At 41.6% G+C, this 27,867-nt stretch overlaps 1 protein-coding gene across 12 annotated transcripts in view; it reads right to left on the reverse strand.

Annotated features, from left to right (window-relative positions):
- Positions 1 to 27,867, reverse strand: part of STXBP4 (syntaxin binding protein 4) — a 178,566-nt gene that overhangs the window by 143,123 nt on the left and 7,576 nt on the right. For 8 of the 12 annotated variants that reach the window (XM_075561573.1, XM_075561570.1, XM_075561571.1 and 5 more), the window contains exons 2-7: positions 21,272 to 21,349; positions 20,681 to 20,801; positions 15,907 to 16,039; positions 4,986 to 5,092; positions 4,577 to 4,793; positions 2,965 to 3,043 (exon numbers count right to left, since the gene is read on the reverse strand). In XM_075561573.1, the coding sequence (XP_075417688.1) occupies positions 2,965 to 3,043; positions 4,577 to 4,793; positions 4,986 to 5,092; positions 15,907 to 16,039; positions 20,681 to 20,727 (583 nt within the window). In that variant the 5' untranslated portion in view covers positions 20,728 to 20,801; positions 21,272 to 21,349. Of the gene's footprint in view, positions 1 to 2,964; positions 3,044 to 4,576; positions 4,794 to 4,985; positions 5,093 to 15,906; positions 16,040 to 18,309; positions 18,398 to 20,680; positions 20,802 to 21,229; positions 21,350 to 27,867 lie in introns of those variants that run through there. The other 4 variants (XM_075561575.1, XM_075561572.1, XM_075561576.1 and 1 more) reach the window with 4 other exon arrangements.

The following is a 27,867-nucleotide window of genomic DNA, read 5'->3' on the forward strand; positions in this document are numbered from 1 at the left end:
TCTTCGTCGTCTGTTCTACTGTGGGATCCCTGCTGAACACTGGTCACTCTGGGTGACCCGGCTGGGATTTGAAATACTTTCCAGCATTACAGCAACACGCAGGCCACCACAGTGTGACACAGGGACAGACAGGTGGCAGCGTTACTTACTCTCTCTCTTGGGGTTTTCAAGGCCCCAAGCTCAGACTCTTACAGCACTGGACTGTGGGTGAGATGTACTCAGGCAAGGCAGAGGGCATGGTTCTGGGGATAAGCCGTGGGGCTTTTGGTCTGGTGGGCAGGCAGTCATGGTGGTAGTGGAGGATGGGGCTGCTGGGTGCTATTAGGGGGATAGGCTGGGTGCACTGCACTCCTTCCCAACTGGTTTCCTCTTGTTCCATTCCCAGTCTCTCCCTTGTGGCTCCCCCGCTGCTCTAGCCTCGGCCAGCAGTTCTAGCCAGTAGCAGCAGTGGTGGCATTGGGAATAGCCTCTTTCACAGGCCACAGCCTGCGTGTTAAGCAATGCCTAGCTGTATTTGCTTCATGGTGCCAAGGGGGGCAGAGAAATGAGTCAGGCTTGGGAGTTTTCTTTTCTGCTCTAAACACATACCTTGGAGGACTGTGAGAGCTGTAATCTATTCTGTGGCTTTTGTAATACGAATAATATTTGCAGCAAGATTTACTCAGCATAGACTAAGTACCAGTTACAATGCTAAGAGCCAGACATGCATGAACTTGTTTAATACAACAACCATCTGAGGCAACCACCTCAAGGTTACAGAGCTAACAAACAGGGAGCATTGATATGGGCCTCCAAAGTTTGCATTCAGAGGCTGGTGGTTAGTTACGGTACCTTCTCTGTACCGCTCAGACCACTTACTAGTTCTTTACTTAGCCGACCATGTATGCCTTTCCCTTATTTGTATCAATGTGTTATTCCCCTAAAACATTATGTTCCTTAGAGATCTAAAACCATCCACACCCTGATCCTGTTTGCATACAGTACTGCAAACAGTACTTACTTGATGAAGTAAACATGCACTTTTAAAAATAAACAACTAACTATATACGAAAGGGGCTTCAAAAAGTTCATGGAAAGAGATTCAAGAGATAATGGGATTTATTTTTCCTGAGATGTTTTTGGAACCCCCCTCATCTATACACACACATGGGGAGCAGGGAGGGAGGGGGAAAAAAAAGAAAACCGAGGAGCTGATTTCAGAAGCCAAGTAGAAAGTGCGTGATTTGAGAATGATGAGGGCAATGAATGTATATGTATGTATGGACTGCGATAAGAGTTGTATGAGTCCCAATAAAATGATAAAAAAGAGATCAAACAATAAACATTAAAAAATTATTTTCTAATATGAAAACTAAAGACTTTTTTTAACCCAAACTTGTCTTGCATCATATTGTGTCCAAGTATCTTACAAGACCTCTAATTCCTTCATAATGTCTACTGTGTTATTGTTGTTGATTCGATCCCATCAAGTTAGTTTCTGAAAGGTGCCTAGCCCTGCCCCTCTTCACCACTGCTATGTTTGAGACCATTGTTGGCCGCCACTGTGCCAATCCTGGTCAAGGGCATTTCTCTTTTTTTATAACCCTTTACTTGACCAATCATGATGTCTTTTCCAGGGACTGGCCCCTCTTTCACATGTCAATCCCTGTTTATTGAATAAGTGGCTAAAACCATAATAAGCCCACTGCCATGGGGTCAATTCTGACCCTCTTTGGAGTTTCCAAAGCTGTAAATATTTATGGGAACAGATAGTCTTAACTAGAACTGACAATCTGGTGGTTAGCGGTTCACGGCTTAATCAACAGCACCATCAGAACACCGAACAGACTAAAAGAGGTACGGAAAAATTAAATTACTCTTTAATTAAATTAAAAACACATTAATATGTCACAGGATCATCAGGAGACAAAGGTCCTTTGTTTATGGCACCGGTCACTGAGATCAGTGCAGCTCCAACTCCGCATCACCATTTGTTAATAGAGCTTGTCTTCTCAGTTGCCATAGTAAGCTAACAAGCACTACGTAAAGAGGTAGGTGATTAATTATGCAAGGAGAATTATGCTAGTAAAGTTCTGAAGTCAAGACATCCCACTAAATTAAAATGACATATAATTTACTAAGCTACTGGTAAATACTGCCCCAATCAGAAGAAAATACTGTAGAGTCCACTATGAATTTCTGTTACGTTTGGGGGAAACATAAACAATCATGCTCTCTTTTACTTTGCAATTTTGATTTAGCTAGTACTTCTGAAAATGAAAAAATACATGGTAACAATTTGCATTATAATCTGAACACATGTAATTAGCTTTTCCCTTACATAACTACAGTGACTTTTGTTAAAATATGTAGCTTTGGAAATAATTTTTAGGGTTTTTGTTCCCTTGATATTTGGGCCAATGAACATTTTAAAGCTTGATAAACATCCTCTTTTTATGAGTAATTTAGTAAATTATTCTTTTATAGTTATAAAATATCAGTAAACCATTTTTGTGATCATTAAGATCGGTCATACTGAATTCACAATGCACACTTCTAATTTATACCTACACATATATATTTCTTTCTTAAACTATGTGCCTCTCTATACTATGTTATTTAAAAGATGTATTTAATAAGCTTCATCAATACTTCACTGTGAAAGGACAGTACCTTACTCTTATCTTCCAGAAGAGTTTTCATTATTTGGTTTCAACAGTTCAGGGAATTATTACAGCCTGATATACACTGCTATGGTAATGCATCTTTAAAATTTCAATTCTTTGTTCAGGGAAATTTGCAATAAAAGTCATAATCTAACCAGGGACCACTGGATAATACATGCATTTTGTTCTTTTATTCACTGAAGGCAAAGAAAGAAAATGCACCCTTATTTAAAGTCTATTAAGTTGCATTATGTACTTCTCATTGTGAGAGTAATTGAAAAAAAAAAAAGAAAGAAAAAGGAATTAAATGCACATTTACCTGTATTAGACAGATTTGTCGAGCTGTTGTCTGGTGAAGTAATTGGAATCTGTTCTGTTTTCTTGTATCCAGTTTTTATCTATGAAAGAAAATGAGGAACACAATATGTCATCCTCAAAAGTAGGTCAAAGACCTGACTGGCAGGTCATGTTAACATAAAAAGCTGGTTTAAAAGATTAAAGCCATATTCCAAAAAATAAAAGAAAATGGAACTGCTAAAATTTTGGTATAGTCACTTTCAACCAAACCAATTGTGAATTAAAGGCAAAAACTGCTGTGGGCTCTACCTGCTCCAAAGACAACTCGATATTAGACCATAAACAAATAAAAAATTAAAAATAAATTAAAAGGCCACAAAACATATACCTGTGGATGACAAAGTATCAGGACTTGATAGAAAATCTTATATTCTCTCTCTGACCACAATGAAAAGTCTACCTGAGTTTTTTGTTTATTTACTTTTTTAAAAAAATTAACGAATAACAGATTTAATACATGTATGCCTATTTTGTAATTCTTATTTTGTTAGGCATAGAAGCAGTTAGCAATTAATTCTATAAATTTTTATTTTAAAAATTCCCCCTTTGTACAGTTCTAACAGGGTACACTATATTTCAGTGTACACAGGTGAAGAAACCATAGCAACCAAGGCTGGGGGAGCGGGACAGCCTCATGTTGTGGTAAGGGCTCTGGTGACACAAAGGAAGGTTGTCGAAACAGAAATGGTAATACATGGAGCTGGGTTAGGGACTAGGACATTCTTGACACAGTCTGAGTGAGATCCAGGTCTACCCATGTGAGGTCGTTAGTTTATTGTGCCAGCCTGGCTGATAAACACATGTGGGATTAATTGAAGGGCGGAGAGATAAATGGCTCAGCAAGCCTCGCCTTTCTTGTCTCTCGCTCTTTGATCATCGGACCAGTGTGTGGCTGCCTTGTTTGTTCTGTGCCTCCATTTACAAGCTACACTCCCTGTGGGACACCTAACCTGTGGACTGTGTCACTGTAATTTGAGGTTCCTTCAAGACCTGCTTCACCACATCATTGGAATTTACATCTCTTGAGTTAGGGATTGACTGTTGGCGGCCTGGCTGACTGTTGGTAACCTGCCTTGCTGTTTGCTGCCTGTGCCCCGATAACCTGAATTTCTCTACAGAGGACTACCTGCCGGCCCTCAGATTTGAAGAACTGCCAGTGTCTCACAACTGTCTCACGGGAGTGAGTTGCACTGAGCCTTTTGTACTGCTTTATAATTTAACTGTTCATTTCTTGTGTTATATATCTATCTGTGTATATATATATGTTATATATATATACATATATATATAAAGTTATTAGCAGTCTGGTTTTGTCTCCCTAGAGAACCCTGTCTAACGCACCATGGTACCAAGTGGATATTTTCCAGCTGATGATGAATTTTGTAGACAAGATGTTTTGACTTTGAAAAACTGTGGTTATTGACATCTCAGCATAAAAAGTTATCTATAATATTTTGACCAAAAAATACTGATTTATCAGCAAATCGTATTAGGGAAATTATAATTCTATCTATATTTCGAAACCATGCAGAGTATTTATGAACTGCCTAAATGAACGCCACATTTAAGCTTACCTGAGTTGTCTTCAAAGGTAAAATGGCCTCTTTAGTTGTGGGTATAGATGAAGCCTTTGGAGTCAGGGCTTCAGAGGGAGAAGAAAGAAGACAGAAAGTTGAGGTCTGAGCTTCGCCTTCTCCTGAAGCTTGTAAAGTGGACACACGTGATGGATTTTCTGGATGGCTGACATCAGATTTCTGTCTTATGAATGCTATCTCCCAAGCAGATTCTGATCTGTCATTAAAAAGGAATCACTTTTATAGGTAAGGTATTGATATAGTACAAATGAATTTCAGAACAGTGCTTCCAGTACTATCAGGAAAAAAATATTTCCTTTAGAGTCTAAAGTACTTTAGACATTTAAAATCCCTGCTTTTAGGGAGACATGCCAAGTGACTCATTATACCTTACGGAGAAGACAGTTACCTCAACTCGGCTCTGGAAATTATGCTTTTTGCTTCTTCAAGGGACACACCAATCATGGATTCCTTGTTTATTGAGATAAGCTGATCGCCTGGTTTCAAACGTCCATCCTACCAAAAGCAGTAAAAGTTTTAAAAGTACTCAATTTTTTCTCCAGGTATTATTGTGATGATTAAATACAATCAAAAGCAAAGACATTATTTAGTCAAGATTTTAAAAATAAGAATGTTAGACAAATTACCTCAGCAGCAAATAGTTTTGGTTGGTCAAAGCCTGGTCTGGTACTACATGCGAGTGAAATTGAGCAGTTCACGGATGCTCTGAATGAACTTGCACAATAAGGAAGGCTGAAAGCACAAGGCCATGGCCTGGGACATCAGGAAAGAGAGATACATCTCAAAGGCTATGAGACCAATACAGTTCTGACTCTGATAAAGTGCACGACATGATCCTGGGACAGCTGTGGTTTCTGAACATTCCTGCATCGCTTATGTTGCCCAGCTGTTAAAACTTACAAACATAATAAAAACATTCACTCAAGGATCTTAATTATGCTGATCTTACCCATATTTCAGCACATAATCAAACGTCTTTACTTGATCTAGTTCCCACCCTGCACTGAAGCCTAGTTGGCTGTGCACACAGCGTTAGGCAATTCCTGCTAATAATGCTCACGTCTAACTAGTTGTCTGGCAATGACTTTGCTATGCCCTGGCTCTGGCTCCCACTACACCAAGATTTATGGAATAACAGAGCGTATTAGTAACAAGATTTAATACATTTGTCAGACAACTGTGATAGATTTAATTATACTCAATTATCACCTAGGCTGGTCCATGAGTCTCAGTGGTTTAGTAGTTCTGCAATGGTGTAACTATGCCCATGATGTAATCTGAGGTGATCAGCTAATCAGTGTGAGGGAATTAGGGTGGGACGCCACAGCCTTACTCAAGCCACAGTCTTGATTTGATCAATGCAAGGAGTTTCCCTGAGGTGTGACCTGCATCATCACGTTCATCCTGTGATGAAAGGAGAAGTGAGCAGATAGAAAGGGGACCTCCTCCTGCCAAGAAAGAAGAGCCAGGAGATGACACATCCTTAGGACCTGGGGTCTCTGCTGAGAAACTTCCAGATCCATGAGAAGATGGATCAGGAGAACCTTCACCCAGAGCTGGCAGAGAAAGCCTTCCCCTGAGAGAATCAGTGTGTGTCTGCCCGGCCATCCACTGGGGGCTGAGATGGTAGCAGCGCTATATAACTGAGACAGTAAGTTTCTCAGTGTTCATGAGGCTGCTTTCTTAATCCAAACTTGGGAAAGAGGAGCGAAAGTTCTTCGTTTTCAGCTCCAATGGAACTTCTCCACGTACGTATGATGAATGCAACAGTAGAAAGCATTATTTCTATAACTAGAAGACATTTTAATGGATAAAAAAGTAGATTTTCACCCTGGTGGTATTTAAATAACCTTCAAATTCAAGAAATATCTTCCTTTAAAGTCTTTTCCATTAAAGCACACTCCTTGGATAATTGGTCTTTGATCCAAACTGCATTATATGCAACAATGGTAATTTTGGATTGTTATAGTAGTAAATAACAACATGTCATTTTATTTTTAAAATATATTTAAATAATTTATACACATGTAAAACATTCATCATAGAGGCGTAGATTCATGTTCTTTAATGCTATGTAAAAAAAACTTTGTACAAGATATGTAGAATAATGACTTTACGATCTGCTGAAATTTTAACTTCATAAAAAGATTAACCCCTCAAAAACAATTTGATTTTAATATATTTTTATTATGTTTAAGTATATTCGATACATTTAAATAAATGTAAATTTTATGTAAATATAAATGATTAACTATAACTAGCGAGGTCAGACAGGAACATTCGCAGGTGTTTTTGTTTCCTAATTGACCAATGTATGGGGGAGGCACAGTAGTAATGCTAGAAGAGTAAGCAATGTGGAGAAAGTACTTGTTATATGATACAGAACCTGAAAATATTACGTACAAGTATTTTCTTTCATTCAGTAAAATGTAAGGGCTGATTTTCCCAAGACTTTGTAAACAGACCCGCGTTGCCAGGGTCCAGATTTTATCACCGCATTTAGTTACATAAGCACCTAAAGCAACTGCGCGCTCTCATTTATGCACAGTAGCTTGCGAAATAACAGGCTGCATTTTGGTTTGAAGCTTCTCAAATGGAAGGTAAAGGTGATGTGTGAGCAAACACCAAGAGTAATAACATAAGATGAGGCTAATAAGCAACCAACCAGCGGGGGGACAAACCCACTTCACAAAGAGGTTATTTCTGGGAGAGGGGCTGGGGATCTTGATCAGAGGAAAGCACACACAGGAGCCATAAAAATGCTTGCCATTTCTATTTCTTACATCAAGTAATCAGATCTACGTGAATTCCCAGGTTGTCGATTTTATTATTTTGTCATAAGACTATATACATAGCCAAATATTATTTTGCTCTGTGCCAAACATTCTTATTAAAAAAAACATCCTTCTCCCCCAGTAAAAAAGAAGCTTGTGTAGTTTGTCCCAGCACTGTGTCCATATTCTGGTTCTATTCCTGGAATGGAAGGACAGGACAAACAGACACATTTTTAATGTAACTTCTTAGAATAGATGAATTTCTATCATCGTTAAACCCAGCCCTCTGCCACTTTCAATATTTAAAATAACTCCTTATTAAGACTGAGTCTACAAAGTAAAGTTTAACTGAAATCTAATGGCTACATTAAAACTGACTTGGATCTAAAGCCTGGAAAAAATTTAGGAGGATAAAAGGAAGAACTGAAGCCAGAGATGCTCCAGGTGAGCAAAACCATCTGAAGGGCGTTGATGAAGAAGGAATGTTCCTTTTGGAATCGACAAAGCAACAAACATCAGGTTATTTTGCTTTAATTTGAACGTTCTCGGTTAACAGTTCTTTTCTTTGACTGAAGGCCTCTCAGCAAAGAGAAACTTCTAGAAGGATGCGTGCTAGTCAGATGGCAAGCGAACAGCTTCATTTGGGCAGGAATCACTTCCTAGCAAACAGCTTATGCTCTCAGAGGGTGCGAACAGAAGTGCAGAGTGTGGCTTGGCAGCCAGCTGGACCTGAATTTGAATTTTAACTGTACAGTGCACTAGCTAGATCTTCATGAACAATGAAACGAGAGAAAGCTAGAGGAGCAAGTTGGGGGACTCATAGGCTCTTGTTCATAAGCGACTTGGAATTGAGTTAATCCCATGGGAAATTGTTGGGGCAGCAGTGCCTACATGCACGCATCACAAGGAAATCACAGTTGGTCATCAGGAGAGAAAAGCTATAGGAAATGGGAAAGGCTACAGAAATGTCATTATGATTTAGGCCGACCTTCTGCTTCTCCAGAAGGAGCTCCGGTGGAGTGGTATGCTATACGTTGAGTTGCTAACCTCAAGGTCAGCTGTTAGGAACCACAAGCTGCTCCATAGGGGAAAGATGAGGCTTTCTACTCCTGTTTAAGACTCACAGGGGCAGTTCTACTCGACCTTGTAGGGCTGCTAGAAGCCAACAAATGACTCCCTAGTTACCCATCGGGCTGTTCCCTGAAAGGTCGGTGGCTTGAAGCCATTGTGCAGTTGGCTCCTGGACAGATTTATGGCCTTACAGGCACAATGGAACACTCTATCCTATAAGGTCTTTATGAGTCCAACTTGATGGCTGTGGGGTTTGCTGGTTCGTTTTTCTCAGGCTAGCTTTGGTGGATTATCCACTGCTGATCTAGTACAGCCACTGTAACCTATCAGCGATGGGGCTCCTCAACACAGACGGGTGGTCTAAACCCACCGGCCAGCTGCTCCACAGAGAAAGAGAAGGCCGTTGGCTGCCCTAAAGACGGGCAGCCTCGGAAACCCGAAGCGACACTTCTACTCTGTCCCGCAGGGCCTCTGTGACTTTGAAAGTACACTGCTGCTTTGAAGGAATATTTTCCACCAGGAAAAGAATCAGGAAAGAAAAAAATAAAAGAATCCGAAAAGAGAGAGAATAATGAATTCTGAGTGGCTTCTGGTATTTATAATTTTTTTTTCTTTCTGAGAAGTATTTGGTTTTCCTTCTTCTTCCCTTTGCCTTCTAAAAGGCGAGCATTTGAATTTCTGAACCTGTTTAAACGTTAGACCCTCAAATGAAAACTAAGCTATTTCTGCAAAAGTCTGGCTTCCTAAACCAATGAATTCTGCCCCAGCTGGGCCAATGTCGGGTGAAGATGCCAATGTCAGGGGCAGGCAGGGCCTCTCCCAACAATCTGGATTCCCATTTGGCGATTAGTGAGCAAGGCTCGGCAGGACAGGCAGCTGTCCAAGCACTTTCACTCCCTGCTCTGTGTCTGCATTCCTGCACTGACTGACGTTCATGAAGATGTGGATACAGGGAAGGCTGGGAAAGCGCCGGAAGGTACTCCTTCATGCCCGTTTCCCACAGCACAGTGCCAGAGGGACACTAAACGAAAGAGGTACAGAAACCCGGCCCTAGAGACCAAGGCGGCTGGACAGAAATGGCAAAGAAGAGAGGGTGAAGTTGCTAAGTGGTGCCACTAGGTTGTCCCATCTGCAGCTCCGGGTGTCCAGAGCCCCACCCTGCTGTTCATCCCACGGCCTTGTTCCAAGTCCCCGGGATGCACTTAGCACAGGCTGAAAATAGATTTCCTCTGAAAGTTACAGAGGTCCCCCTCAAACTTTGGTGAACAGTGGCTAACCCGTTACCATCTATCAGGTACATTGTAAACAGAAATGTTTCCTTGGCTTTTCTGTCTTTATTATTTTGTGGATAATTTTTTCCCTTATATAATGCAGGCTAAGCCCTTGAATGTTTTTGTGTTCTATATGAAGTCCTCGAGTGTTAAAATCGTTAGTTAGCTCTAAAGGGAGCAGTCTTGGGAGAAGTGCAGCCAGAATGCTCTTTAGAGGCAAGGATGGCACGACTTTTGTCTGACAGACTGTGGACATGTTGTCAGGAGAGCCCGTCCCTGGAGAAGGACATCGTGCTTGGTAGAGGGGAAGGCGGTGACAAAGAGGAAGGCCCTCGAGGAGGGGGACTGACACCGTGGCTGCACCCACGGGCTCAGGTTCAGGAAGGCTTGTGAGAATGCAGCAGGACCGGGCAGTGTCTCACCTGTTGTGCACAGGGCCCTTGCGGGTTAGAACTGACTTGATGGTACCTAAGAACAACAACATGAAGGCCTTTGAAAGATCATGTGGGATACGCATGTTCTAATGGATCCTGGTGGCAGGACATGCAGGCGGAGGCATGGAAAAATCTGTTGAAACGAAGCATTTTTGTTTTATTGAGTGAAACTTAAGGCACCCTGCACTGGCTGCACCTAATGGTATTTGGAGCCCGTTTCTTCTTAGTGCTGCATTTTCTGCACCACTTTTTGGTTCTTTTGACAGGTAAATCTTCCCACCTGTCAGAGCCAGATGGCATTGGGCATCCGGCTGACTCCTGGCCTGATCTTGGCAAGAAGGGGGGGGGGTGTCTTACTCTTCTTTTGACTTCCCGGCCACAGTAAGCTGCAAGAGAGCAATCTGGAAGGAATGTTGATCACACCTGTCCCTGTGGCTTGGGCTTGGGTTGTAAAACTTAGCGATGCCAAGGTCAACAAGGGTTCAATGCCACCATTTGGCAGAGCACTTTCTCCCTGGCATACGGTTGGCGCCTCTGGTTGGCCCAGCGTGCCCTCCCTACAATGGCATTGTATTTCGCAACTGGTCTTGGTTGGGGATTACTGAGGAGGCAGCATACCTGTGGGTATGAAGTAACAGGGCATCTAGTTCAGGATGTGTGCCCACACTGTATTGCTGCTGGAAGTAACCAGGTACTGGAAAACTTCTGAATCCCAAACACTATGCTTTCCCCAGAAGTACACAGGAACCTAAATGTCTTGCAAGATTTACGTAGCCGATGCGCAGTTACAAAGTGACAAAAAGGGCAAACAGTTTACACAATTGCTCTTCCAAGATGCACAGCCTCATACAATAACGTTTCAAGACATCAATGATAACTCTGATGAGTTTTCAACTGTGTTCTGCAGTTACCTAAGTCCCCAAACATAGTCGATGCGGGACAAGAGCCCGAGGCAGAGAACGAAGTGGCACTTAACACGCACCACAGGTAACAAAAGGATTATATGAGGGGGCTTCGAAAAGTTCATGGAAAAAATCTACTGTCTTTAATTCCATTTATTCCACAGACTTTTTGAAGTCCTCTCACCTGTTTTTAAAAGTATATTTTGGAATCAACTAAATTAAATGCACGGCCAGATTTGAAGGGGAAACGTTGATTCTTGCCTACTTTCCCTGTGTCACGAACAGTAAAACAAATCCACAAGCACAAGCAATGAAGTCCTACAAGTGTGCAGAATGGCTTAAAACAACGGACCAAGAAGGAGCGGCAGCTAGGGATGAGGCCCCGATGGCGGCACTGTCGGAATACACAGGGCGCCTAGGCATTAGTTCATTTTCAGAGAAGTTGAGAAAAGGACGAGGGGTCCCTCCTTTCTTCAGTCCTTCTAAGAAGTCTTATGATGTGCCAGGCACCACACCACGGGGGCCGAAATAATACACTCAGATAGAATCCTTTCGTTTAGGAAGCATACGGTCTGACTGTCCACGCAGAGGTAAGAAAACCACCAGACATGGAAGAGGAATGACAAACTGATTTTATGGGCAGGAAGAGCACATAAAAAAGACACCAGCAGGGAGCAACCTTTGCCTTGACTTCTGGAAGTCCTGCGGCTGATCTCTAGGAGCAGCACGGGTGGCAGGGCACACATGTGCACGCCCCCGCAAGATGCGGGCGCTGGAGGTCGACCTGCTGCTCGTTGGAGGGAACGATGAGGAGAGAAAGAAAGGACGTGGCCTCTTCCAGGGGCTGAAAGGAGAATCAGGAAGCAGAGGAGAGAAGCCGGGCTTTCAGAAGCACTGCTCACAAAGACTGTTGGCAAGAAAGGCTCGATCCAGTTTTCGACATTTTCTGTGTATTTTTTATGTTGCTCATATTGGGGTTTATCTCAGAGGTGTTATGTCATTGGGGTCACCCTCTTGAATTTTTGCCATCTGTTTTCCACTATATGAAAGCCAGGATTGATGACCCTTTGGGGATGGCAAGTAGAATAGGGGTTGGGTCTGGGGGAGGGGTACCCTGGTGGGGAGGGGAGTCAAAGGGAGCTGATGTCGAGGCGCTCAGGAAGGAAAATAATGTTTTGAAACGGGTTGTGGCAGCAACTGGACAACATTCTTAATGTGACTGACAATGGAAAGATGTGATATCTGTACTAACCCCCAATAAAATGGTTTTGGGGGAAAACATGAAAAAAATTGGGGTAAGAAAATGGGTGTGGTGTATACGAGCAAAGGTACTGTGAGTGCTAATAAAAACTGACGGTAGTTTAAGCTACGGTAATGTCAGTAAAACTCAAGAAGACTGAGGGATTCTAGAGATCGTTAGAGACGACAAGCGCCGACAGTATGTACCAGTTACACACTGGTACTGGACACGGGCACTACGTAAGAATATTCCTAGGTCTTTGAACTTGTGCAGCTGGGAAGTGATACTCATCAAGATGTGGAAATCTGGAGGAGGCTCTGTTTAGGAAAAGACGGGCAGAAGAGGTGTAGTGTGACTGTCATGAGTTCTATCCACAGCCTGTTGGAGATACTTTTCAGACAGCCAAATAGAAATATTGACCTGGCAATGGGATGTGTGTGTGGGAAGTGGCTAAGAAAGAGTCAACGACTGAACTGTGGGGACTCATGCAGGACTAGCTGGTGGGCTGGAAGGGAGCTTCTGTTTCAATGTACCTAGAACATTGGTTTGCAACTTGTAAGAGTCTCTGGGTGGTGCAGATGGCTAGCTGCTAGGCTGTTAGCTGAAAGGTTGGCAATTTTAACCTATTCAGAAGCACCTTGAAAGACACAGCTGGCGATCTTCTGAACGGTCCCCCACGTTGAAAACCTACGGAGCAATCTACCTCTGCACATACGGGGTCACCACGAGTTGGAACTGACATGACAACTGACATGACAGCACAGCCCCAGCTTTTAGAGCTGGGAGAATCTTCTTCTCTACTTGAACTTGAAAAATGTGTTCATGTCCCAAGGTTGAACTCTGAATACATTTTTTCAAAGATATATGATACTTTGGTTATCCTGAAACAAATACTGTATTTCATATTTGCCAGGTGTTAAACATGTGTGTGGGGGAGTGGGGAGAAGGGAGGAAAACTAACCATGATTAATTGAAGGAAGCTCCTTCTGAGTTTTAATAAGCTCCATGCATATGCTGTTGGGGAAGATAATTCAGCTATAACCTGAGATTGCTTGCACTGTTAATTCTGAAACCACATGATGTTTAAAAAATACAGCAATTCAGATCCACAAATCCAAACCAAACTCTTTGAACATCCAGTGGGTTCCAATTCATCACAACTGTATAGGATGGGATAGAGGAACGTCACAGGATTTCCAAGACTGGAAATCTTAAGGGACAGACCACTTCATCTTTCTCCCACGAGCCGTGTGGTTCGTTAGTCTGAACCACTGACCTTGTGCCATGAGCAGCCCAGCGCCTAACCTCATGCACATGAACACATATGAATAAAGCAGTTTAATAAGGATGACCTTAGGAGTGCCCGTGTCCTACTCTATGAACACACCTCACACACACACATTTTGTGCTCATTAGAAATTTAAGAACTGTGTAACATTATCTAGAGCACATACAGTAGATGCTGTTAACTTTGATTAAGCAAACGTTATTTTTTTTAAACTGCATTTAATTTTGTACTTGCAGAGAAAATGTTATACATCTCATAAAATGGCCATCCCATGGAAATGTAAAATATAAAATATAAATACTGGATAGTTACATACTTAACACCTTTCTAACACTTTTCAGCCATTTCTTCCACTGGGTTTGACCAGGTGGAGGCAAAGAGCATTCGTAGCTGTGTGCTGCCCTCTGGTGGCAGGCATGCAATACTGTCCCTTCCAAGGTCAATTTTTTTAAATTAGCTTTTGTACACGGTGACATTAGAAGAAAAGCAATCAGTGAAGGCATCTATTGCCCGTACAATTTGACAATGTTAACAACACAGAGTCACGCACTCAGCACCTGCTATCAATTTATTACATTTTTCTTGTAATCAATAAAGTACAAGCTGATGCTTGCCTTAAAAGTAAAGTCTGATCACTTGTTAAGTACATTGGTAGAATAAGCTACTATATTATATCATGTGTACTATAGGAAACACCTTTGCTACTTCTTAGAACCAGTGAACACACACACAGACACGCGTGTGCACAAACGCATACACACCAATCTCAGCTTTAAGAGCAAAATAGAATTAAACTTCTCAAGTTTTAGAAGAAAAACTTCCGTTTTTATTTGAACTCTGTTAGGCCTAAGCAGTTGTTTCCAGTGCGCCTGCCTTGTGCTCACACAGTAGCTGCAGCACTGAGACCTGCTCTCATGCGGCCGATCATTTAAACTCAACAGGAACAAGCTGTATCAGGACAACATCCTAAACTCACTAGAGAACTGTTTTCTGTACATAGTACTGGCAACTTGAAAAGTCTCTTTGTACAAGACTGTAAACGACTGAAATCGTGACTATTATGGAAGTGATTAGTGAAATAATTGGCTGCCCTAACAAGGGGACATTTTTTTAAACTGCCTGTTAAAAACAAAAGTTTGATGGGAAAGTATATAGGTGGGACTTGTTATGATATAATAGAATCAGCTCAAAGTTAATAATATGCCCTTCATTTACCCAAACAATAATGACGACAACAATAAATGTAACAGTAAGAAGCGTCTTTCTCCTGCGATGGAAGGCGCCCTGGCGGGGCTGTGGGCAACACATCTGGCTGCTAACAGCCAGGGTGGCAGTTTGAACTTTTACAGAGTTCAAGGAAAAATGGAAGGAAAGAGAATGAAATTTTGAAGGTCCCCTGATCATTTGCCTGGTGTGACTAGGATGATTTATTGACTTAAACTCTGTATCATAAGGAGTCCTGGAGGTGCAGCGGCGAATCGCTCGGCTGCTAATCAGAAGGCCAGCGACTTGACTGCAGCAGCCTCTGCAATGGAGAAATGGGCCTGTGAAAGGTTTATAGCCTCTTAGCCTCCTGGGGCAGCTCCACGCCGTCCAGGAGGACGGCTCTAAGTTGGAATAGACTTGACACCAGTGGTCCGTGCTTTTAGGAGTATATTTTATAGCTTCCCAAAGCATCTTGAGTCAGTTTTCAAAATGGCAAAGAGAGCCAAGAGCAATTGTACAAACGCAAAACGCAGTAACCAATATTTTAACTAAGATGACAGGGCTGCGCTTCAAATTTAGGTCTGAGTTTCCTAAGTAACAAAGATATATGTATTACATTATTTTAACATTTATAGACATTAATGAATGATGTGCTTAGCGAACTCCTCAGTAACAATTTCACCGCCAATTCAGAAATGAATGTATTTTATTTCAGGGTTGAGGTTGGGGGTGTTTTTTTAAATGAGTGATTGCTTGCATCATTTTGTTTTTATAATAAGAAAAAGCTAAATGAACACAGTCCAAGAACTAAAACTTAACCCAGACCAATGGTAGTAGATAGATACTATGTCTCCATATATACCGTCTCTCAACCAGATTCAGGACAAGATTTGAATAGCATATAATCCAATAATATATACCCTTGGTATCTGCGAGGAGCCCATTGGTTTGTTAGGTTAAAAGTGCTTGAGGTTAATGGTCTCTTTTGTATCTTTCTAAAAGCCGTGGTCATAGAAGAGATTTAGTTCAGTTGACTCATTTATAGATAAGCAGGGAAACAAATCTGGGGGTGGGTGGGTGTTTTCCCTCTTTCTTTCATTTGCTGTTTCAGTTCTCACTTTACCTTGAAGCAGCCCCCTCCGGGAACGATTTCTTGAACATAGACCAGGGGACCTTCATTCCGGTTAATTCCTCCCACGATCCTCAGCCCAAGGTCGTCTCCCTTCACAATTGTAATCAGCTGAAAGGCCTGATCCCTACAGACAAAGTAAATTAGCACTCACGGGTCAGCCTAGAGATCCGAACCAGTCTTCCTTTATGCTACTTTTAAAATAAGAGTTTTAGATACAGACTATCTCAAAATATCCAGTACTCTTAGCAACTTGATTTTTAATTGTACAATGATTTAAAAGCAACAATGATTTTTCTCACCTGCATTTTAAATTTTCTTTGCATAACTCAAAAGAAATATCAGTAATAGAATACATTTCTTTGCAGTAGGACAAAGGTTTTAATATATAAAAATAAGTTTAAAGATGACAAGAGGTTTGCTTTTAGCCGATTTTTAGATAACATCGAATGACTCCAAATTTAAGTATTTTAATGTCAAAAGACATACTTGTAAGCATTTATTGCAAAATAAATATGACTTCCATCTGAATCTCCAAAAAAAGGAGAGAAAGAACATTATTCTTTTTGTTTAGAATGGGTGCCTGGTGGAACACATTAGCTAACACATCAGTGAAAGGTGAAAGAATTGAGTTCACCCAGAGGCTCCTTGAAAGAACTACCAGGTGATCCAAGTTGGCCATTGGAAACCCCACAGAGCAAAGCTCTGTTCTTACACAAACGGGCCACCATGAGCTGACGGTGACTCAATGGCTTTGCTTTTGTTTATTTTTATTTTCTGTACTTGTAATTTCTGCCAGGAAAACAAAAACACAAACAAAAAGTAAACAAAGCCAGTCGAAATGAGGTCACTTTCAAAAGAATTCTCCAAAAGGGAGATTGCCCAGTTGCCTGTCTAGACGCCTGGGTCGGAAGATGGAGTTTTACAGGTCAAACGGATTCTGCAACTCACTCACTACGTTCCGTGTTCTGGGTAAGCAACGTGGCCGGGTGCCCTCAAGCGGGTCTTACTCAGACATGGTTCAAGAGAATGAAACACTGCCTGGGGCCGCACCGTCACAACTGTTGTCAAGTTTGCATCTACTGTTGCAGCCACAGAGTCAGTCCACCTCACTGAGGGTCTTCCTCGTCTTCAATGCCCTTCCAGTTTACCAAGTACGATGTTCCTTTTCCAGGGGACTGGCCTCTCCGGAAAGCATGTCTTGATAACATGAGACTCGGCCTCGCAGACCCTAAAAAGCAGTTGGAGTCAGCCATGCAGAGTTGCTATGAGTCAGAGTTGACTCAATGGCAGCAAGTTTTTACTACAAGTCGCTTGGTAAGAATACAAGAGGCTGGCGGCTCTCGTAAAGAGTTTTGGTCTCAGAAACCTTATGTAAGACTGGGAGCTGACTACTCAGTGTCCCTGGGCTTGGTTTGCGGTGCTGGTAAGACATTAGGTTACTTACCGTATATACTCGTATATAAGCCAAGTTTTTCAAAACTGGGGTTCGGCTGATAACACGGGTCAGTGGCATGAATGGATGTCATCTGGTCAAGCCCGACTAACAAAAGGAGGAAATGTCATGAAGCCTGACATAGAGTTCATAGCAAAGTGGGTTCGAGCTGCAATGGGAAGACACTACAGAAGATAAGGTGCGACGTGCCTTCCAGAAATGTGGTATTAGTAATGCTATGGATGGCAGTGAAAACTGCGCTTTGTATGAAAATGACAGCAGTGATGGTGATGACGGCGATCTCAGTAAGGACACCGTCTATGATGACCTCACACCAGCGGAAGCTCTGCATTGGGATACGGATGATGACGAGGAATCCAGTGTTGAAGGATTTTAACTCTTTACATTTTGGCTCGGTTGCTGATTGAACTCAGGGAATAGTACTCTTAAGGTATCATTGTTGATACCTTATTGTTTTTGTTGAACCTATTTTCCACTTATTGTGCTGGTTTACTAATGTTAAATGACTTGTTGTCCTTTTATTTGTTTTTTATTTAAAATAAATATTTAAATATATTACCCCACTGACGTCTCAATTTTTAGTAATTTTATTTTCATTTGTTTCGATTATTGAAACCCACCAATAGCTTCTGTATTTTCCACCCTAGGCTTATACTCGAGTCAATCAGTTTTTCTGGTTTCCCAGGTAATAATTAGGAACCTCAGCTTGTACTCGGGTCGGCTTATATTTGAGTATATCCGGTACTTTTAAACAAGTTTTTGCTATTAATAATAATCCTGCGACTCAACTTTAAGATAAGTACAGGTTGAAAGACCTATCAGATCAACAATACCTTAAAATTTCATCAAAGTATCTGATGGCAAAGCTGGGGGAGAAGAGTGAACATGCATTAAGTATCATTTCTAAAGAAGAAACTGGGTAATGTCAAATAAGAATTTACCTTCTGATCCAGCAAGTCTAATCTCGGAATGACTTATATGCTAGATCACTCACTCACTTATGGTGGCAGAATTTGCAATCACCAAAGACTGGAAACAATGGAAATAATCACGGTTAAGGCATTAATTAAACAGACTACAGTAGGTTAATTGTTTGCTCTGCTAACTGAGCAGCTGGTTTGAACTGACTACCCACTCCATGGGAAAGATGCAAGTCTGCTTCTTTTAAGATCTACAGCCTTGGAAACTGCAATGGGGCAGTTCTATCTGCTCAGTCCTACAAGGTTGCTATGAATCAGAATCACATCAATAGCAATGAGAGAGAAAGAGAAAGGCACACCTACAGGATAGTGTGGTAGTCACCTAATCTGGTGTCAATTTGAGGATTAAGAGTATAGAGGTGGAGTCTAGCTGTCAATCAGGATACAGCCAATGAGGCCTCTGTGTGGGCATGGCCTTCTCCTGAGGATTTTGGGAACAGTGGTATTTCCTCCTTGGAGGCAGGAGACACTCACTCTTTCGGCTCACTCTCTGATGAGAAGCCACAAGAAGCTACCCTGATGCAGCCAGAACCCTGGGAGCTGGAGAAGCCATGTGGAGACCCCTGCCAGTGCTGAGATGCTTATAATGCCACTGGATCCACAAGACTTCCCACCCACTGGCCTGTGATCTTCCTGTATTTGGTGTCATTGCATATGTTTCATGAGTCTGAAGAGGACTTATGGACTTGATCTGGACTGGGCTGGGATGTTTTCCCAATATTCAATTGTTCCTGTACATAGAGCTCATTCTTATACACATATAAGCCTCCCTGGATTTGTTTCTCTGGTCTACCCTGACCAGCACAGATTGAATACTATGTAGCTACGAAAAGGAAAAAAGATCTGTATCAAATGATTTGGAGCCATCTAAGTGAGGAGTCAGCTAAGCTCACGTGGAAGCAGCACACCAGCCTATGTGATCCAAGTATTATAAATATAAAATCCAAGATCAAAAGGGGTTGTATTAAAGTTTGAGTTCTGCATGCAGATTGCAGAAGGCTGTGGATGGGAGCACTGGTGCGAAATCCACTTGCAGAGTCTTCACAGGATTAAGCTTCTGCTAACTTTCTTCAGCCCACCGATCAGGGAAGTGAGTGACTGAGCGCTGACAGAGTGCATCATGAAGTGAAGTAGTACACGGGTTACATTTTAGCATCGTATCTGCTTTCCCTTTTGACCGATCTTTAATTTGCGATAGTGTCTATTATTTTCTGCTTTAGTTTTGGTTGAGGTTTTTCTGTATTTCATTTTGTTGGAGGTTTTTGGTGCGTGTGTTTTGGGGCGGCATGATATTCTTTATAACAAATCCCAGAGAGGTAAATCTATACACATAACTGGAATAATAATTTCTTAGGGTTATAAGAGGGGAGGTTGGAGGGAACAAGAAATTAATAACAAAGTACAAAAATTTTTTTAAAAAGTTCCAAAATTGGTTGTGGTGATGACAGTACCACTCTTTTTAATATATTCAAAGCGTTGAATTGCACAGTATATGAATTAGGTGTTGATAAAACCAGTATTTTTTTAAAAAGAAGTGGTAATTTGCAGAAGAAATAGGTCAGAGTGAAGACTAGAAATGAGAGCAAGGTTTCTGTGAAAATACCTTGCTCTGTGTTAGATGTTTGCAAAACCGCCACTAGTTCTTCGCATTCGCATTAACAATGTGACTTTTGGAACACGACTTTCCTGCTCCGCCCATCGGAAAGTGAAGTCTGTACCTCCACCCCTTTCATTTGGGCCCCGCTTCATGGACTGCTTTTGTCCCGAAGATTCCAGCAAGTGTGAGGAACAGGCCTTTGAAAATCAGTTGTCCTTTTGCTGGGAATAGCACCATGATCATGTGAAAAAGTCTGAGCTTGCTCCAGGAGAGTGAGAGACAATCTATAAGGAGATCTCAGCTAGATCAGCCTTCCCAGGTGAGGTCCCAGAACATGTAAAGGAGGCCATCCTGCATCGCTGGCGTAAAGGAGAAGAACTGCTTAGCTAACCCACAAAACCATAAGAAAAATATGTGTGTTGCAAGGCACTTTAGGGTGGTTTGTTGTTCAGCAAAATCCAATGACTTTTATACAGAAATCAAAACACTGTATATGCCCCAATTCTAATAAACATTTAAAGTCATCCCTATACAGTTCTAAAAGAGAATGTAGAATCTATCTCATACACGGATTTGCATTTGAAGATGGGTATTGAGCAATTTTCATAATACTACTAGCCTAAGCCACAGTAAACATATGGCTTGTAAAAATAAAAAAACTTTAAAAGAAATGATCAGTATTCTATAATTTTAAACTATGAATACCGAAAGAGTGAAATTTAATTTCAAAATTACTTTTCAAGTAGCCTGGATGATGTCCCGGCAGATGTATTTTTATCCATGCTTTTCACCACAGCAGCCTGAGATGTAACAGCTGGTAAAGGACGATCTTGATGAAGAATCCAGAAATCTTTTTCTAAGATTGGCAAAGCAGTTAAGAAAAAAAAAAAAAGTTAGGTCTTAGAATAATCAAATTGGATTCCAAGTGTGCATAAAAGCATTACTCCATGTAGTTGGCAGACAAATAATCCATGCCTCTGTATCGAGGTTAGATAAATTTTACATATTTGGGGCTATGGCACTTCCATCATTTCTGGTAACATCTGAGAAGTGTGAACACAGCTCTCTCTTTACACGTACACACACACACACAATGTATTTAGATGCATGCATGTGTGTATTTATACATGTAAGATCTGCATCTGCTAACAAAATTGAACTATTTAGGAAACGATTATGGCTTCTACAAGTAGTAAGCTTAAGAAGCACAATCAGGAGTGAGGGAAATTTCCCTTGTGAGTGCAAGGCTCGGAAGTAAAGTGAAAATGTCTGTAAGATAATTACAGAAGATACTGTTGGAGACAGTGGATGCTTCTATTGTCTCACCAATGATCTTGAGGGAGCCCCTGCAGAGTCTTTATTTCTCTGACTCATCGCACTCTATGAGCTTCCTATGGAGTGTGCCTGGGCAAAGAAGAAAGACAAAAATTAGATGATTTTAATGTTTCATAAACTCTCCCTGTTGAAAATTACAGAAACTAGTGGAGTTTCATTTAATTAAGACAAATCATATTAAGCAGAGGTTTACTATCTCTGTATGAAAAATATGAATGAGCTTTTTTCACCACACTTGCTTATGCACCCATTTTGTCTTCAGCAATCATGTTGGGAAGGTGAGCATCACAGAATGCCAGGTGATTAGAACACTTGAGTGGAGGCCCAATATCCATCCGTCTGCTACCTTAATATTAAACCTATAAATATATGCACATAGAGCTATTTCTCTATCGTCATATATAAATATATTTACATGTGTACATGCCTGTATTTAGACCTCTCTAAATGTCCTTTGCCTCCTAGCTCTTTCCTCTATTTCCTTTCACTTTCCTCTTGTCCCACTATCATGTTCAACCTTTACTTGGGTTTCAGTGATTCCTCTCAGTTATATTGCCCGTGATGAAGCCCCACCAGGCCTCCTAAACCCTCCTTGCCATTGATTTTAGATCACCTATGGTTCCTTGGGTTTGTTGACACCACTTTCTTTCTTCCGCCTTCCCTTCTCCCGTGTGCCCCCAATACCGGCTCTCAAAAGATATACCATCCGGGGTCTTAAAGGCTGGAAGATAAACAAGCGGCCATCTAATTGAGAAGCAACAAAGTTCACATGGAAGAAGCACACCAGCTTGTGTAATCATAAGGTGTCAATAGGATCAGGTATCAGGCATTAAAGACCCAGAACAAAAAAATCCTATCATTGTGAATGAAGGGGAGTGCAGAGTGGAGAGCCAAAGCCAATCTGTAGAAAACTAGACATTCCCTTACAGAAGGGTCACAACAAGGAAGAGATGAGCCAGTCACAGTGCAGTTATAGAACCAATGAAACATACAACTTTCCTCTAGTTCTTTAATGCTTCCGTCCACGCACTATCATGGCCCTAATTCTATCATGACCTCAATTCTACCTTACCAGCTAGACCAGAGCATGTTTACTGGTACAGCTAAGAGCTATCAACACAGGGAATCCAGAACAGATAAACCCTTCAGGACCAATAATGAGAATAGAGATACCAGGAGGGGAAGGGTAAGGTTGGGGAGAAAAGGAGGGGACTGATCACAATGACCTACATATAACCCCTTCCCAGGGGATGGACAACAGAAAAGTGAGTAAAGGGAGAAAGCAGTTGGTATAAGACAGCGGTTGTCAACCTGTGGTTGCGGCTCCTTTGGGGGTCGAACGAACCGTTCACAGAGGTTGTCTGATTCGTAACAGTAGTAGCAAAAGGACACTGATGAAGTAGCTATGAAAAGAATTTCATGGTTGGGGTCACCACAAAATGAGGAACTGTATTAAAGGGTCAAGGCATTAGGAAGGTTGAGAACCACAGGTGTCAGACATGAAAAAATATATAAAATTATGAAGGGCTCATGAGGGAGGGAGGATAGGGGAGCTGATGTTCTTGATACTATGGATGGATGGATGGATAGATGGTGATAAGAGTTGTATGAGACCCCAATAAAATGATTTAAAAAATTAAATTAAAAACCCTGTGAAACCCGAGTGAAAAGAAAGTATGCATGAAGCACAGAAACTTAAACTGGAGAAGACGTTCAGATCACTTAGTCCAAAAATCAAACCCAACCCATTGCTGCCAAGCAGATTCCAACGCATGGCTAGCCATGGGGCAGAATATAATGCTCTTATAGGGCGAGATCTTAGTGATTCGGCTACCAAGTCTTCCTCCCAGAGTGGCTGGTGGGATCCATCTGCTGACCTTCCAGTTTGCAATAAGCACTTAGCTACTGAGCCACCAGCATCCTGGGACCACTTCCTATTCACGAAATGAAGCGAGGACGTGCGCCTTCCCCACCTCAATGGCAAATAGTCAGTAGCTGTTTTACTCTGTCCAATACTGGGAGCCTAGATCACCAGCCTGAGGCTCAGCTGGATCTGGGTGACTTCGAACTTCTGGGCTTCTCCAGGCCTCGGTTTCTTCATAGATCCAACCGGGTAACATCACCAACTTAACAAGGTCCTTGCAACGTTTAAATCTGACTTGTTACTCAAGATGTCTATGGAAAGGTTGCACTGGATGGCCAGTCAACAGATGCTCTATTCTTCTCTAGTTTACCACACAAGTCTCCCTCACAAAGCCTTCGTTCTCTCCTGATCACCCCCGAACGAGTCCGGACAAGTGGTCACTGATTGCCTTGGGACTGACAAGCACATAGGACCGCAAGGAAATTTTGGAGACTATTCTGAATGTGCTGATGGCATAGCAGGTATAGACATATCGAAACTTACTCGATCATACATGTTAAACATATACTGTTTGTTGCACATTATATATGAATAAAGCTTCGACAGTTTTAAGTCTAATTGCCCGGTTAATATTGCAACTTGACCTTGGAATTCATCTCCTTTCTCCCTACGAGCCCACTGATATGAGAGCAAAGCATTACACACTGTATAAACCTACAATGTTAACATGTAAACAGGAAAAGAACCATCAGCATTTGAAAATTCCCTGCATGTTGTGTTTCTGAAAAGCAACTAGACATGATGGGGTGACACTGGGTCAGAGGACTGCAGAAGCTGAAAGGCAGGGGAACGCTTCAGAGCCATTTGAAAGTGTGAGCGGTGTGATGTACAGAAACAGGTTTGGTGACAGAGGTGCCATGCCGCATCTCTGAGAGTCTGCAGGAACACACAACTTAGCACGTGAGTCACTGATTCGCAGCAAAGTTCTCCTCTAGGAAATGGTGGCTAGAGATGCAGGAGGAATCCCAGCAAGGTTCCAACCGAGAAACCCCAAATTCTGGGACCTTAAATCCTGGGCATTGACTCAAGCTCTCATCTCCTTTCGAACTGCTGTATCAGAAGAAATCAGAGGTTGAATGAACACTGGGGAAGTGAGCAAACTACCTTAGGGGAAGCCTGGTCTGGGGGAAATGCTTGCTTCACCTTTCAGCAGCAGCAGGTGTGCAGACCCATGGGAGCCAGAGAAACAAAGCCAGCAAGCAAAAAAAGCAGTGCAAACAGAGTTAGTCCAAGGACCAGGAAGCAAGAGCCTTACCCATTACTTACTCCCTGGCGCAAAGCAAAGGAACTTTCGGGAGGGGCTGAAAATCTTAAACCTTAGGGCAGTTGTCCAAAGACTGATGGGACCATAAAAGTATGTTCATTATAGAATGCTTTCACAATTCATGTAGCAGGAGACTCTCAAACCTCAGAGGAGGACTGATAATGATAATAATAGCAAGCATCATTTATTGTCACCACGTGTCACATACTGTGCTAAATACGTCCATATTTGGTATTGGCGGAAAAACATCGGACAGGAGCAACGCAAGCTGAGTTCAAATGGCAATACTGCTCATACTGGCTATCTACTCTTACAACAGTTATACAGCTCCTTGGTAACACCTCATACTAAGGTAGGGAGAGCAATACCTAGCTTAAAAGGTTGCAGTGAGTATCATTAGTGAGGTCTGAAGAATATAGAAAGGTTTTCTTTTCAGTATGGTCAAGGTTATATCCCCATCTAGTGGTGACTTGTTTTAACTAGGCAATGCCATACTCGTGTAACGGAACACACCCCAGTCAAAAGAATGCATCGACATTAAATCTTGACAATAACAGGTTCCATCGAATGCCAAGCATCACAGACAGGACATTAAAAAACATATATCTATTTTAAAGCATTTAATAATTTTAAGTTACAAAAGCACATGCTTTGCAGTACCCTAACTGTTGGAGATGTGATCAAAACCAGAGCCAGCTCCAGAAACAGTTAAATGCACGGACCTCAGGAGGGTGTGCCAGGCTCAGGCAGAAGGTCACACAGGGTACCAGGGGAGCCCCAAGAAAGACTTTTTAATCTAAATGGAGAAGTCATCATTAAAAACTAATATGGAAAGCTCCATGTCAGTGGGTTTTACTCTTATAGGTCCCCTGGAAGGCAAGTGTCACTAGCTCAATGTTACACGAAGCAATACCCAGTCATGGAGAAGTTATGTAACTTCTCCGCAACCACAAAACAAAACAGTTGTTTTTGTTGGTGCTGTGGAGTCAGTTCAAACTCACAGTGAACCAGTGTCCAACAGAATGAAACACTTCCCTGTCTTGCTCGACCCTCACAGGGTTGTTAAGTTGGAGCCTATGGCAGTCTCACTACTGAACAGTGGAGAGGGGCGATTTGAATGCTTTTCACCTGTCTCCCAACTCGTGCTCTTTTTCTACTACAGCATGCTGGGAAATTAGGTTATACAGAAAGTTTGTTCTGCAAATTGGCATTCTCCAAGTAGGATGAGTGACAGTGAGCCAATGTCATTCTTAAATTTGCATAAAAGTAACAGTATTGATTAAGCTCTCCCCAGTAATGGAAATGGGTTAAACGTAGCCATCTGACTATGGGTTTTTGTTTTTCAATGAATAAGGGTGCCCACTGGCACTTCATTAAAGACGATAAGATGTCTTTTCTGTCCCCCAGTCTTGCCTATTTCCTGTTCCCGCCTTTTTTATACTAGATGCTAGCAAGGCCTTCATCAGCTGGACGTTGATAAAAGTTACACGCACACACACGACTTCACATGACTTATGAGTGACACAGAAGGAACACATTCTGTTCTTTTACTGCACCTGGGCACATTCACGGAAAGTAGACTGTGGTTCCGGTCTGGTGAATCATAAAAGGGAAAAAAAAAATAGGTCATCTGACCAGCAAAGTAGAACACTGGGGGGAATGTTATTTTATGAGTTGAATCTATTTAAGCAGGGTTTGAATTTGATGTACTAATCTCTTATGTTCTCATGAAACCAGTCTTCATCCGTCTAATGAGAAATTCCATCAAATAAAAAACCTGCCCATCATGCAGATGGTGTTTGAGTGGCAGAGCGAATAACCTGTATTTTCAGAGCAATGGCATTCAATGCTTTCTGAAACTAGTTCTTCCCACTACAGCAAAAATAATGTAAAAGGGAGAAAGATTAAAAATAATTTTGACAAAAAATGACATTAACCTGATGAAACTGCCGTGATGGAATATAATTTACGTCTAGCAAACGGTAACCTGTGAACTCCCATGGTCAACACCACAACTGTGAACATGGCCCATGAGTTCTGTGTGGCTGTCGCTGCAATTACGTCCTGGGCCTGGCTGAGAAGCAGAGCATGCTGTGGGATGGGTGGCTGGAGTTAGAATTGGTGAGGGAGATGGAAGGGTGGAAGCATGTCTCATAGGAATTGGCTTTGGGCAGCTGATGCTGCTGACGGTGATTTTCCTTCCCCTTGGTGACGTCAAACTCTGCTCCCTAAGCCCTTTTAAATCATTGTTTTTCTGTCTCTCCTTGGAAAGTTTCCCTGGATATTTTGGGGTTGGTTTTTAGAAATGTGTCTCAGAATCCCTTTATTTTGTTTAAAAACAAAACAATGCTGGCTATGAAATCATGTTAAATTTACAAATAACTTGAATAAGTCTTGGTTGGCTTCATAATGCTGAAGCTTCCTATTCAAGAACCTAACATGGCTTTCAGTATGTTTGAGTCTTCTTTTGAGAACAATGGTATAGTTGCCTTTTAAAATAACATTTCACTCTATGCCCCACCTGACAACTATCTTGTTATCTGAGTTCCAGCATTTACAACCACTGTACTTATCTACTTTCGGGCTATCTTGCACATCACCTGTGTGTCTGGCAGCAACGAGTGTGATGCCAGGGTGATGCAAGCTGTAATAAGCTATAATGGTTAACACGTGTGTCAACTGGACGGAACCGTGGTCTTCAGTTGTCTGGTGGTCACGTCATGATGCGGCTCTCCAATTGGTGAGCTGACGTGGCCATCCTCCATTTTTGTACGGATGCTGACTTTTGAATCTAGCCCTAAGTAAAGCACAGGAGTATTGTGCTTGCAGGGATTGCTTATGCAGTTTAGGTGCCCGATCAATGATTTCCATACAAATTATTTAGTGACACTGGTTACATTCTTCAATATGTGAATCTTCTCATTATTTCTGGCCTTTCAATAATGTTTTAAAGTTCTTATATAGGTCTTGCACATTTTTTTAGTTTCTAGTTATTTTATCTTTTTATTAACATAATGACTTTCTAAGTATCTCATTTTGTATCTGATGAAATCTACTTTTGGAAAGCATCGTGTGCTCTATTTTATAAAAATTAATCTCCTTCCCTTCTTCAAGTCTACCAATTATGTCTTTAGTTTCAATGCTACCGATAAACCAATTGGAGGGAAAACAGGCATGATTTGTTATATTTATGTTAAACTCTGCAATTCAATGTTGGTTTATATCTAAAAGTGCATATTATTTAACACTTTAAAGACGAATCCATCTTGCTTATTATAAAAATCAACTCGAAAACTTGTGCTGCCACTGCAAAGATAATTCACTCACGAGAGCTTGATAAGTGTGGCAGCTAATTTCCTGTGGGTCAAAGAACTACATGGTGCTTTAGTTATGGCTCTG

The sequence above is a fragment of the Tenrec ecaudatus genome, chromosome 10 (genome assembly GCF_050624435.1).
Source record: "Tenrec ecaudatus isolate mTenEca1 chromosome 10, mTenEca1.hap1, whole genome shotgun sequence".
NCBI lineage: Eukaryota > Metazoa > Chordata > Mammalia > Afrosoricida > Tenrecidae > Tenrec > Tenrec ecaudatus.